This window comes from Callithrix jacchus, chromosome 2 (assembly GCF_049354715.1).
Source record: "Callithrix jacchus isolate 240 chromosome 2, calJac240_pri, whole genome shotgun sequence".
In the NCBI taxonomy this organism is placed as follows: domain Eukaryota; kingdom Metazoa; phylum Chordata; class Mammalia; order Primates; family Cebidae; genus Callithrix; species Callithrix jacchus.
The window spans coordinates 140,168,599-140,181,557 of NC_133503.1; the positions used below are offsets into that span (position 1 = coordinate 140,168,599).

Here is a 12,959-nt window from a genome sequence, read left to right on the forward strand (position 1 = left end):
TTCTAGCGGCTTGTTCTACTGTAGATAATCCTTTCTCTACTGGGAAACTGCAGGGGCCATCATGTTTCTGCCCTCACCCCCAACTCAGATGGACAGGCAGCCATCCCTTTGAAACCTTCGGTGTGACCATATCACTCCTCTGCTGAGAACTCAGCAACGGCTTTTCTTTTTTTTTTTTTTTTTTTGAGACGGAGTTTCGCTCTTGCTACCCAGGCTGGAGTGCAATGGCGCGATCTCGGCTCACCGCAATCTCCACCTCCTGGGTTCAGGCAATTCTCCTGCCTCAGCCTCCCGAGCAGCTGGGATTACAGGCACGCACCACTGTGCCCAGCTAATTTTTTGTAATTTTAGTAGAGACGGGGTTTCACCATGTTGACCAAGATGGTCTCGATCTGTTGACCTCGTGATCCACCCGCCTCGGCCTCCCAAAGTGCTGGGATTACAGAGCAACGGCTTTTCATCATGCAAAGAATGAAATCTGCCAGGCACGGTGGCTCAAGCCTGTAATCCCAGCACTTTGGGAGGCCGAGGCGGGTGGATCACAAAGTCAAAAGATCGAGACCATCCTGGTCAACATGGTGAAACCCTGTCTCTACTAAAAATACAAAAAATTAGCTGGGTGTGGTGGCGCGTGCCTATAATCCCAGCTACTCAGGAGGCTGAGGCAGGAGAATTGCTTGAATCCAGGAGGCAGAGGTTGCGGTGAGCCGAGACCGTGCCATTGCACTCCAGCCTGGGTAACAAGAGCGAAACTCCGTCTCAAAAAAAAAAAAAAAAAAAAAAATTAGCTGGGCATGCTGGCGTGTGCCTGTAATCCCAGCTACTCAGGAGGCTGAGGCAGGAGAATTGCCTGAACCCAGGAGACGGAGGTTGTGGTGAGCCGAGATCGCGCCATTGCACTCCAGCCTGGGTAACAAGAGCGAAACTCCGTCTAAAGAAAAAAAAAAAAAGAATGAAACCTGAACTCCTGGCTGAGTGTGGTGGCTCCCACCTGTAATCCTAGCACTTTGGGAGACCAAGGTGGGTGAATCATTTGAGGTCAGAGGTTCGAGACCAGCCTGGCCAACATGGTGAACCCCCATCTGTATTAAAAATTCAAAAAAATTAGCTGGGCTTGGTGGTGGGTGCCGGTAATTTCAGCTACTGGAAGGCTGAGGCAGGAGAATCGCTTAAACCCAGGAGGCGGAGGTTGCAGTGAGCCAAGATTGCACCACTGCACTCCAGCATGGGTGACTGCGCGAGACACCGTCTAAGAAAAACACAGAAAACTGAACTCCTTACAACAGTCACCAAGGCCCTGTATGCTGTCTCTGTCCCCTCCCTGTCTGTGTCACTCGTATCACTTTCCCTCTGGCTTATTTTCCTGCAGTTACACGGGCCTCCTCACTGTCCCTCTGATATTACCTTGACCCTGCCTCAGCAACTTTGCACTGCCTGTTCTCTGTGCCCGGAGTACTTTCCCTGAGATTCCTACTCTCCTCAGGTCTCTGTTCAGATGTCCTTTGTCCTGGAGGACTTCCTTGACTCTGCCTAAAATAGTTTCTTGTTACCCCACCCTTGCCACTCTTACCTGCTGTTTTTCCTCAAAGCGTGGATCACTAGTTGAAATTACATGGTTACATGTTATTGTTTATTGTCTGTTTCCCCCACTGAATGTCAGCTCCTCGAGGGCAGGGGCTGTACCTACTTTGCTCATCTGTGTTCCCAGCACCCAGCCCAGTGCTCTACACACAGTAGGTCCTAAATTGTTGTTGAATGAATGCATAAAAACCGCTGTGCTGAGCATTTACAATATGGCCAGTGCTCTGCATTCACCATTGCAACAAATTCGAGACAGTGGTTTGAATTCAGGTTATCTTGGATCAGCTTAGGGATTCTGCCTTTTATTTATTTATTGCTTTTATTGCCCAGGTTGGAGTACAATGGCCCCATCTCGGCTCACTGCAACGTCTGCCTCTCAGGTTCAAGCGATTCTCCTGCTTGATTATAAGCAGGAGTAATCTCCTGAGTAGCTGGGATTATAGGCATGTGCCACCACACTCAGCTAATTTTGTATTTTTAGTAGAGATGGGGTTTCTCCACATTGGTCAGGCTGGTCTTGAACTCCTGACCTCAGGTGATCCGCCTGCCTCTGCCTCCCAAAGTGCTGGAATTACAGGTGTGAGCCACCGTGCTGGCCAGGGGATTCTGCCTCTTAAGCCCCAGTGGGCTCATCCCTGAGCTGGGTTTGACAATAGTGCAAACACATTAGGAGTCGAGCTCCTGGCAAGTGACCGATGGTACCCCCAGAAGGGCACAATGGAAAACAAGGGCTCTATTCACAGAGGTGGGGTCAGCAGTATAGCATAGGAGAAAATGGTGTAATGGAGCCAGTGAGAGCAGGATCCGCAGCCAAGGGTCCCCTTCCCCAAAATGGGGGACAATAAACAGCTTGGCTGCACTCTCCTCCTGCCCTCTGTCCCTCTCATCCCTGCTGGTGTTCCTTACTGGTTCAATGCTACTGGCAGCCAGGGAGAGGCTGGGAGATGCACAGGCTTGCTGAGGGCTGAGTATAAATAGGGAGTGCAGAGCTTCAGAAGACTGTTGTGAGAATTAAATGAAGTCATGCATGTGACTTGCTTGGTTTAGCACCCAAAGCACAACGAATGGGGTTATTAGATGGATGTTGAAAGCAATTGATCATTCTTAGGTTGTCACACACTGGATTTCTTCCTCCCTCCTCCTTCCTGCCCTCCCTCTTTCTGTTTCCTTTCTTCTCTTGTTTACCTTCTTTTCTTTTTCCTTCCTTCCCTCTGAGCATTTCAATTCTGCTAAGATGGGCAGACTGAAGGACTGTTTGCTCCAAGAAAAAAATTTTAAACCTCTGAGATTTATGCAAAGAATATGTGACTTCCTGACAAGCCAGAGGCGTGCTGCTTGACTTCAGGACAATAACGCTGTTCCTTCAACACCAATGCACACGATTTTTTCCCCCTTCTCATTTTCACGTTGCTGAACTAGGACATGTCTCATAGCAGGGAGTGTTTTTCCTGGAGACACACCTCATCTTTCTTGTTAAACGCTGTGTCTCCCGCACCCAAGACAGTGCTGGGCTCTCTGCAGATTCTTGGTAAATGTTTGGGGAATGAATGAATTAATTCTGACAGTGGTGGCTGCCTTGCATGTGCAGGAAATGTGTGTGTGCCGCTGCCGCTGACAAAATTTGCTGGCACATCCGTAGAAAGTCTCTCGCCTCACTGGGGAGGTGCCCAGATTTCGTTTCTGCCAGACTGCCTTTCCCTGTCTGATTTCCTCCAGTCCTGACTTGGAAGGAAGAAGTGGCGCTCCCAGGGGTGACATCAGAAAATACCACCTGTGGTAGACACGTGGCATGCCCCAAGGATGGGGACCCCAGCATCTTCCTTTTGTGATGATGAAATATTTCGGACATACACCAATGTAGAGAGATAATACAACAAACCCTCAGAAAAAGCTAAGAAACAAATCTTGACAATTGCCACTGGAGTGTCTGTTTCCCTTCTGCGGTCACCTTCTCTCCCGTTCTCCCCAGAGATAACCACAATGCTGAATTTGACATTTAGACTTCGCATGCATATATGGATGTGTGTGTGTTTATGTACATAAATATACACAGTACATTCTTTTTTTTTGACACAGCGTCTCGGTCTGTCACCCAGGCTGGAGTGCAGTGGCGTGATCTCAGCTCACTGCAACCTCTACCTCCCAGGCTCGATCGATCCTTCTGCCTCAGTCTCCCTAGTAGCTGGGACTACAGGCATGCACCACCATGCCTGGCTAGTTTTTGCATTTTTCTTTTTTGGTAGAGATGGGATTTCACTGTGTTGTCCAGGCTGGTCTCAAACTCCTGGGCTCAAGTGATCCGTCTGCCTCAGCCTCTGAAATGGGATTACAGGTGTGAGTGATGGCGCCTGGCTATAGGACATTCTTGTGATTCACAGTAGTTATGTTGTAAAGTTGCCATGAATACTGAATTAACCAATGGCCCCTATGAGAAATATGTACACACATATCTCACATAGATTATACTTTTTTTTTTTTTTGAGTTGGAGTCTTGTCCTGCCACCCAGGCTAGAATGCAATGGCACAATCTTGGCTCACTGCAACCTCCACCTCCTGGGTTCAAATGATTCTCCTGCCTTAGCCTCCTGAGTAGCTGGGATTGCAGGCATATGCCACCATGTCCAGCTAAATTTTGTATTTTTAGTAGAGATGGGGTTTCACCATGTTGCCCAGGCCGGTCTTGAACTCCTGACCTCGTGATCCACCCACCTTGGCCTTCCAAAGTGTTGGGATTACAGGCGTGAGCCACCACACTGGCCAGGATATGCTTTAGATCCTAAAAACGACTCATCCTGGTCAATTCCGTTTTCTTCATTTTACAAAGGAGTGTTAGGAAGTGTTAAGGGACTCCCAGAGGCTGCCCCATTAACAGGTGCTGGAGTTGGGATTCAAACCCCAGCCAACTGGCCCAGGGCTGGAGCTTCTTGCACTGCATAGACCTGCCCTGACTGTCTCTGTCCGCTGGCAATGTCCTTATGAGACTGGAACAAGAAGACAGAGTGGGGCCCTGTCTGACTTCAGCTTGGAACGTGCACATTGAGTGACTCACATTTTTCACTAATCTGCTTGTCTGTAACTACAAATGTGCTGCAAGTATTGTTTATAGGGTTAAAAATAATTTTAACAAATAAGCGAAGTAGCAAATACAGAATCTGTGAATAATGAGGGCTGGCTGCATATGCATGTTTACTATACCTGTAATGAATACCTAAATACTTTATAGTACCCTTTTGCAGGTTTAAAAACTATATAGACTGGGTGTGGTGCTCACACCTGTAATCCCAGCACTTTGAGTGGCTGAGGTGGGTGGATTACTTGAGGTCAGGAGTTTGAAACCAGCCTGGCTAACATGGAGAAACCCTGTTTCTGCTAAAAATACAATGAATTAGCCAAGCATGGTGGTGGGTGCCTGTAATCCCAGCTATTCAGAAGGCTGAGACAGGAGAATTGTTTGAACCCGGGAGGCAGAAGTTGCAGTGAGCCGAGATTGCACCACTGTACTCCAGCCTGGGCGACAGAGCCAGGCACCATCACAAACAGACAAACAACTATATATAAAAAGCATCACGTTAGACAGGTGAATCCTTTTACAAGTAATTTATTTCCTCTCCAGGTTGTCGACAGTGTAGCTGTGGTTCATTTTCGCTGCTGTAGAGGAATAGTGTTTATTAAGCAGCTGTTATGTTCCAGGAACAAATGCTTTATATTTCATATTTGGTTGAACCTTTCAGGCCCCTTCCTAATCAGTTAGATACTATTCTTATTCCCATTTGACAAAAGAAGAAATTGAAGCATCAGTTGCCCTAAGTGCTTAGGAAATGTTTATTGAAGGAATGAGTGATGGAGGCGACCCGAGTGATCATCAATAGGATGATTGGATCCGTGTGGAATTCTAAGTTTAGGTGGACATGCGAACAGCTGTCATAGGGAAACTTTCAAGGAAGGCATAGACTCAGGTTTGCAAGAGTTCTAGCACTGGGTGTGGTGTTTCGGGGATTCAGCTGGTGGGAAGGGGAAGAAGACCTGGATGCTGGCCAGCTAAACCCCACAGAGGTCTTGCTTGAAGACACCACCTTCTCTTCCAGCGGTCTCCTGCGTTGTGTCAGAGTGGAGTGGCTGGAGTCTTGTGAAGCCCTGCCAGGCCTCCTACCGTGTACGCCAGAGGCATGTCCTGCAGGAGCCGAGGAATGGGGGTGTCTCCTGGCCCCGCTGGAAGAGCAGGCGGGCTGTGTGGAGTACTGGAGCTACCAGGGAGTGGAGTGCCGGCAGTCCTTGAGTGAGTGGGGGTGGGGCCCAGGGGTGGCTATCAGTGGGAACAGTCAGGCTGGATGGCAGGGCCCTCCATGAATTCCTGGGTGGGGTCTGACTTTGGGGTGGGGCTTTGCCTGCCTTTGCCCTGATCCCCCTTCTCTTTTTGTTAATGAGTTCAGAAGCTCTGACCTCCACCGGGCTTCTCAGTCTCTTTCTGCTCCTCTTCCTGGGTGAATCAATCAGGACTTTGGACACAGGTAACAGGAGACCCAACTTAATCTGAACTGAGCAAAAATGGGTGGCTCCTGTCACTAAAATTCCAAGGACTGCATTCAGGCATGGTTGGATCCAGGAGCTCAAACAATGTTGCCAGGAATCTCTCTTCACCCATTCTCTTCTTACAGACAGGGAAACTGAGGCTCAAGGAGGCTACAAAGCTTGTCCAAGTCACAGGGCTATTGACTTAGCTCTGTTTTCCTCTCAGTTGGCCTCATTCTCAGGCAGGCTTTTCCCTGTAATGGTCTTTGACAGCTTCAGGCTTCCCTCCAACCAGCCTAGCAGCTGAAGAGAAGACCCCTTTCCCCATAGATCCAGCAAATATCCTTGGATAGAGTCTCATGGATAAAGTGCTCCCTTTGAAGCTGCAAAGGGGACTCAGCCCCACCTGAATGAGAGTAGAGAAGGGGTGTTCTTACAGGACAATTGTGGAGAATGGCTGCCCGGCAGGGAAAACAACAGATGCCTGCTATGTTACTCACCCTGATCAAGGTTGCTACAAAAAACAGGCTGCTATTTTTATCACTACAAAAAGTGGTGATGCCCATTTTATTTTATTTTTAAGTTATTTATTTATTTTTGAGACAGAGTCTTGCTCTGTTACCCAGGCTGGAGTGTATTGGCATATCTTGGCTTACTGCAACCTCTGCCTTCCAGGTTCAAGAGATTCTCCTGCCTCAGCCTCCCGAGTAGCTGGGACTACAGGCATGTGGCGTGTACCACCACGCCTGGCTAATTTTTTGTATTTTTAGTAGAGATGGGGTTTCACTGTGTCAGCCAGGATGATCTCCATCTCCTGACTTTGTGATCCACCCGCCTCAGCCTTCCACAGTGCTGGGATTACAGGCATGAACCACTGCACCTGGCCAGTGATGCCCATTTTATAGCTGAAGACATTGACCAAGAGAATGAAAGTGATTTTCCTAAGGGGTAGAAGACAAGCAATAGGACTAAAATGTCCTTTTCCAATCTCTTCCCATGCTTCAGCCTGGTGGGGAGGGAAGGCTATTCTGAAACACAGATCCCACCATGCCATCACTCTCCTGTTTTAAGTTCTTCAGTAGCTGCCCATTGTCCTCTGGCTGAAACCCAAACTCCTCATGGGGCATATAGATTCCACGTGCGCTGAGTGTTGCCTTCTGAGACTTGGTTTCCCTGCTCATTCTGCCTGTGTTTTAAAGGATCAGGCTGGGTGTGGTGGTGAGCACACCTGTAGTCCCAGCTACTCGGGAAGCTGAGGCTGGAGGATAACTTGAGGCCAGAGGTTTAGTGAACTATGATTGCACTACGAGACAAGACATTGTCTCTAAAAATCAACCAACCAACCAACCAATCAATCAATCAACCAATAAATCAAAGGGTCATTCTGACTGTTATGTGGACAGCAGACTGAAAGGGGTCAGAGGGAATCAGGGACCTCAGGGAAAAGATGGCTGCAATGGTTCAGGCAAGAGATTATGGTGGCTGAACGAGGGAGGTGGCAGTGGGATGATGAAAAGTGGGAATATCATTTCCTCGGCCTGAAATGTTTCTCCCTACCTCCTGCCACCCCCATCCAGCCATTCCTGGATCATCACTTCCTGTAAAGATGTCAGTTTCCCCCAGGAAGATCGGGAAGATCACCCTGACTTGCTAATATGTGCCAAGTACCTCACCACATGACCCGACTCTGTGAGGTCATTGTTACTATTCTCTTCTTACAGACAGAGAAACTGAGCTCAAGGAGGCTACAAAGCTTGTCCAAGTCACAGGGCTATTGACTAGAGAAACAGGATCCTCCCATCCTGATCACTTACCTACAATCTTTTGTTGTATTGTTTTTTTTTTGGAGACAGGGTCTTGCTTGTTGCCCAGGCTGGAGTGCAATGGTGTGATCTCGGCTCACTGCAACTTCTGCCTCCTGGATTCAAGCAATTCTCCTGGCTCAGCCTCCTGGGGAGCTGGGATTACAGGCATGCACCACCACACCCAGCTAATTTTTGTATTTTTAGTAGAGACGGGGGGGGGGGTTCACCATGTTGGCCAGGTGATCTCAAACTCCTGACCTCAGGTGATCCTCCTGCCTTGGCCTCCCGAAGTGCTGTCAGAATGTAATAAGATGATATATGATGAGCACCTGGCTCATAAGTGCTCAATAAACAGCAGCTGAATTATTTTCCTTGCTCGCTATTCCAGCCATGAGGCTCTGATCTTTATGACTGATCCCTTGAACCTGCTTTCAAAACATCTCACCTCTGTATTTGAGTGCTTGTCCCTTCACCATAGCATAAAAGTAATAGCTGAATCACAGTAGCTAACAATGTCAAGCAAATTACAAAGGGAAGAAACACTCGCTGAGCACCTGCCTTGTGCCAGACCCTCCACCAATGTTATGTTACATTCTGACAATCGCCTTAGGATGTAGGTACTAATATTATCTGCATTTTGCTGATAAGGAAAATGAGGCTCAAAGAGGTGCAGAAACTTGATCAAGGTCACTCAGCTATAACAAGGGGAGCTGGGACTAGAACCTGGGCTTAGCTGGGGCTCTCCTTACTGCTCTAGGTGACACCGAAAGTACCACTACAGCTGTTGGAAGAGGGAAGGGAGGCTGTGTGTTAGGGATTCCTAAGGAATCACCAACCTCTTGTGAATTGATTATCAATTATCCTCTTCTGCGTTCTCCTCTGTTTGAACTAGAAAGGAAGAAACTTGGAAGCTGGCCCAGTAAAATAATTTTATTCATTCATCTATCCATCAATCTACCCCCCATACCTCCTTTCTCCCATCTTTCCATTGTTCCATTCACTCATTTATCTGTTCTCCCATCCATTCATCCATCCATCTCTGCATCTACTCACCCATCTAGCCATTTCCACTTATCTCTCTTCACATCCCTTTGTCTATTTTTCTGTCTTCCCATCCATCCAGCCATCCATCTATCCATCCATTTCTTTATTCATTCACCTATCCATTCACCTGTCAACTCTCCATCGATCCTTTCCATTCACCCTCTCTTTCACCCATCCATTCTTCTACTCATCTCTCTCTCTCATTTCTTCCATCCTCCCATCTTCCCACTTATCTACCTTTTATAATCCATTCTTTCTTCCATCATCATTTCAGCTATCCATCCATTTATTCATTCAGTTCTTGACTTTAAATTTTTTTTCTTCTTTTTAAATTATTTAATTTTTTGCCTTTCCTATGGTGCCGATAGTTATTGATTCTTTTATCTTTTTTTTTTTTTTTGAGATGGAGTTTCGCTCTTGTTGCCCAGGCTGGAGTGCAATGGCACAATCTTGGCTCACCTCAACCTCCACCTCCTGGGTTCAAGTAGTTCCACCTCAGCCTCTCAAGTAGCTGGGATTACAGGCATGCACCACCATGCCTGGTTAATTTTGCATTTTTAGTAGAGAAGGGGTTTCTCCGTGTTGGTCAGGCTGGTCTTGAACTCCTGACCTCAGGTGATCTGCCTTCCTTGGCTTCCCAAAGTGCTGGGATTATAGGCATGAGCCACTGAGCCTTGCCTATCTTTTTTTTGGAGGGGGTGGGGTGGGACAAGGTCTTGCTCTGTTGCCCAGGCTGGAGTGAAGTGGTGCGATCATGGCTCCCTGCAGCCTTGATCTCCTGGGCTCAGGTGATCATCCCCTCTCAGCCTCCCAAGTAGCTGAGACTACAGGTGCACACCATCTCATCAGGCTAATTTTTGCAGGGTAAGGTTTCACCATGTTGCTCAGGCTGGTCTTGAATTTCTGGGCTCTAGCAATCCTCGTGCCTTGGCCTCCCAAAGTGCTTGGATTACAGGCATGAGACACTGCTCCTGGCTAACTAACTCTTAAAAAATCATTCACTTATTCATTCAGCAAATCATTCATTCAAAAAGAATTTTTGAAACCACGGTACACCAGGCTCTGGAATCTCAGAGATAACTATGGTCCTGCTTTCAGCACTGTAAAGGGCACTGGTAGGGATCATCTACCCAGTTCAAAGATCCTAGAGTCTCCTTAGGGCTGTCCTGTAAGTGACTTGGACACCGGAGGTACTGAGCTTGGTGTCCCCATGGTGCCATAGCCTGGGATGCGGTCCCACCTAACTCTGTTTTCTCCTTGACCGACAGTCTCTACTTTGATAACCAGAGGCCGCTATGGGAAAGAGCGGGAAAAGCAAGATATTCCCAAGAAATAGGCAACGGCAGGTAAGTGAAAGTCAATGAACTTGAAGTCAAACTAAAATTTGTGAACATATTTCCTTGAACTAAATTTATCTATTTTTATTTTTATTTATTTTTTTGAGACAGAGTCTTGCTCTGTCACCAGGCTGGAGTGCAGTGACGCAATCTCGGATCACTGCAACCTCCACCTCCTGGGTTCAAGCAATTCTTTGCCTCAGCCTCCTGATTAGCTGGGACCACAAGCGCGTGCCACCACGCCCAGTTAATTTTTTTGTATTTTTAGTAGAGATGGGGTTTCACTGTGTTGGCCAGGATGGTCTCGATCTCTTGACCTCATGATCTGCCCACCTCAGCCTCCCAAAGTGCTGGGATTACAGGCGTGAGCCACCTTTCTTTCTTTTTCATTTTGGAGATGGAGTCTTGCTCTGTCACCCAGGCTGGAGTGCAGTGGGGCGATCTCAGGTCACTGCAACCTCTGCCTCCCAGGTTTAAGTCATTCCCATGCTTCAGCCTCCTGAGTAGCAGGGGTTACAGGCACGAGCCACCACACCCAGCTAATTTTTGTATTTTTGTTAGAGGTGGGGTTTCTCTATGTTGGCCAGGATGGTCTTGAACTCCTGACTTCAGGTGATCTGCCTGTGTGAGCCGCTGCGCCTGCCCTACACTTCGTTTATCATGACTCTCACTTACTTTGATGATATCCATATCTCCCCGTTTCTCACCCTGTTACACCTGCAAGCTCATTAACACGGATTTCTTGTTTTTGAGATGGAATTTCACTCTTGTTGCCCAGGCTGGAGTGCAATAGCACAATCTCAGCTCACTGCAACTTCCGCTTCCTGGGTTCAAGTGATTCTCCTGCCTCAGCCTCCCAGTAGCTGGGATTACAGGGGCATGCCACCATGCCTGGCTAGTTTTGTATTTTTGGTAGAGACGGGTTTCTCCATGTTGGTCAGGCTGGTCTCGAACTCCTGACCTCAGGTGATCCACCCACTTTGGCCTCCCAAAGTGCTGGGATTACAGATGCAAGCCACCGTGCCTGGCCCAATATTGATTTTTTTTTTTTTGGGGGGGTGGGAGGAAGGCAGGAACGGAGGGAAGAAGGACGGTAGGGAGGAAGGAAGGGATGAAGGAAGGAAGGAAGGAAGGGAGGAAGCGGGGAGGGAGGGAAGGGAAGGAAGGAAATCAAGCAATGAGAGAGACATTGCCGACCTGGATCTAGAGGTTTACAAGTTGATTTCTTTGTTTTGAGAGAAGGAAAGAAAAAAAAAATAAGTAAAGGAGAGGAAGAAAGAGGAAGAGAAAGAGGGAGAGTAAATGGAAATATTGCTTTATTTTGAAAAAAATTGAGTATTAATAATGGCCAATCAATGTTTCATCTAAACTTATGGGTAGGTGTGATGTGGTATTGACAAGAATGTATATTTTGTGTATTTGAAGTGGAGAGCTCTATGAATATTTATTAAGTTTACTTGTTCCGGATCTGAGTTCGAGTCCTTGATATCCTTATTAATTTTCTGTCTCATTGAATCTAAGTCTCCTATCTGGGTGTTAGGATCGTTAGCTCTTGTTGTTGCGTTGATCCTTTTACCACTATATCTTTGTTGCTTTAAAATCTATTTTATCCGATACGAGAATTGCAACTCCTGCTTTTTATTTATTTATTATTTATTTTTGCTCTCCATTTGGTTGGTAAATCTTTCTCCATCCCTTTGTTTTGAGTCTTTGTGTATCCTTGCATGTGAAACAGGTCTGGATGTAAAATGCCATTGGGTTTTGGCTGTGTCTTTTGATTGGGGGATTTAGTCAATTTAAATTTAGGGTTACTGCCATTTGATGTTGACTGGCTATTTTATCCATTCGTTGGTGTAAATTCTTCTTTATGTTGGTGCTCTTTACTTTTTGGTGTATTTTTAGAAAGGCTAATACTGGTTGTTTCTTTCTGTGTGTAATGCTTCTTTCAGAAGCTCTTGTAAAGCAGGCCTGGTGGTAATAAAATCTCCGAGTTCTTGCTTGTTCATAAAAGATTTTATTTTTCCTTCAGTTGTGAAGCTTAGTCTGGCTGGATATGAAATTCTGGGCTGAAGGTTCTGTTCTTTGAGAATGTTGAATATTGGCCCCCACTCTCTTCTGGCTTGTAGAGTTTCTGCTGAGAGATCTGCTGTAAGTCTGATAGGCTTGCCTTTGTGGGTAACATGACCTTTCTCTCTGGCTGCCCTTAGTATTTTCTCCTTCGTTTCAACCCTGGTGAATCTAACGATTATGTGCCTTGGGGTTGCTCTTCTTGAGGAATATCTTTGTGGTGTTCTCTGTATTACCTGGGGTTGAATGTTGACCTGCTTTGCTAGTTTAGGAAAATTTTCCTGAATAATATCCTGAAGGGTATTTTCCAGCTTGGATTCATTCTCTCCGTCGCATTCAGGTACACCTATCAAACGTAAATTTGGTCTTTTCACGTAGTCCCACATTTCTTGGAGACTTTGCTCATTCCTTTTTATCCTTTTTTCTCTAATCTTTTCTTCACGTTTTATTTCATTAAGTTGGACTTTGACCTCTGATATCCCTTCTTCTGCTTGAACAATTCGAGTGTTTAAACCTGTGCATACTTCTCGGAGTTCCTGTATTGTATTCTTCAGTTCCATTAATTCACTCATACTCCTCTCTAAGTTGTCTATTCTCAATAGGATTTCATCAAACC

At 46.6% G+C, this 12,959-nt stretch overlaps 2 protein-coding genes across 3 annotated transcripts in view; one reads left to right on the forward strand and one right to left on the reverse strand.

The window, feature by feature from the left end:
* Positions 1-12,959, reverse strand: part of LOC144581446 (uncharacterized) — a 60,493-nt gene that overhangs the window by 15,675 nt on the left and 31,859 nt on the right. The window lies entirely within an intron of this gene.
* LOC144581447 (uncharacterized) overlaps positions 1-12,959 on the forward strand; it is a 28,590-nt gene that overhangs the window by 5,852 nt on the left and 9,779 nt on the right. The window contains exons 2-3 of the mRNA XM_078365410.1: positions 5,667-5,857; positions 10,208-10,285. Of these exons, the coding sequence (XP_078221536.1) occupies positions 5,667-5,857 (191 nt within the window). The 3' untranslated portion in view covers positions 10,208-10,285. The remainder of the gene's footprint in view (positions 1-5,666; positions 5,858-10,207; positions 10,286-12,959) is intronic.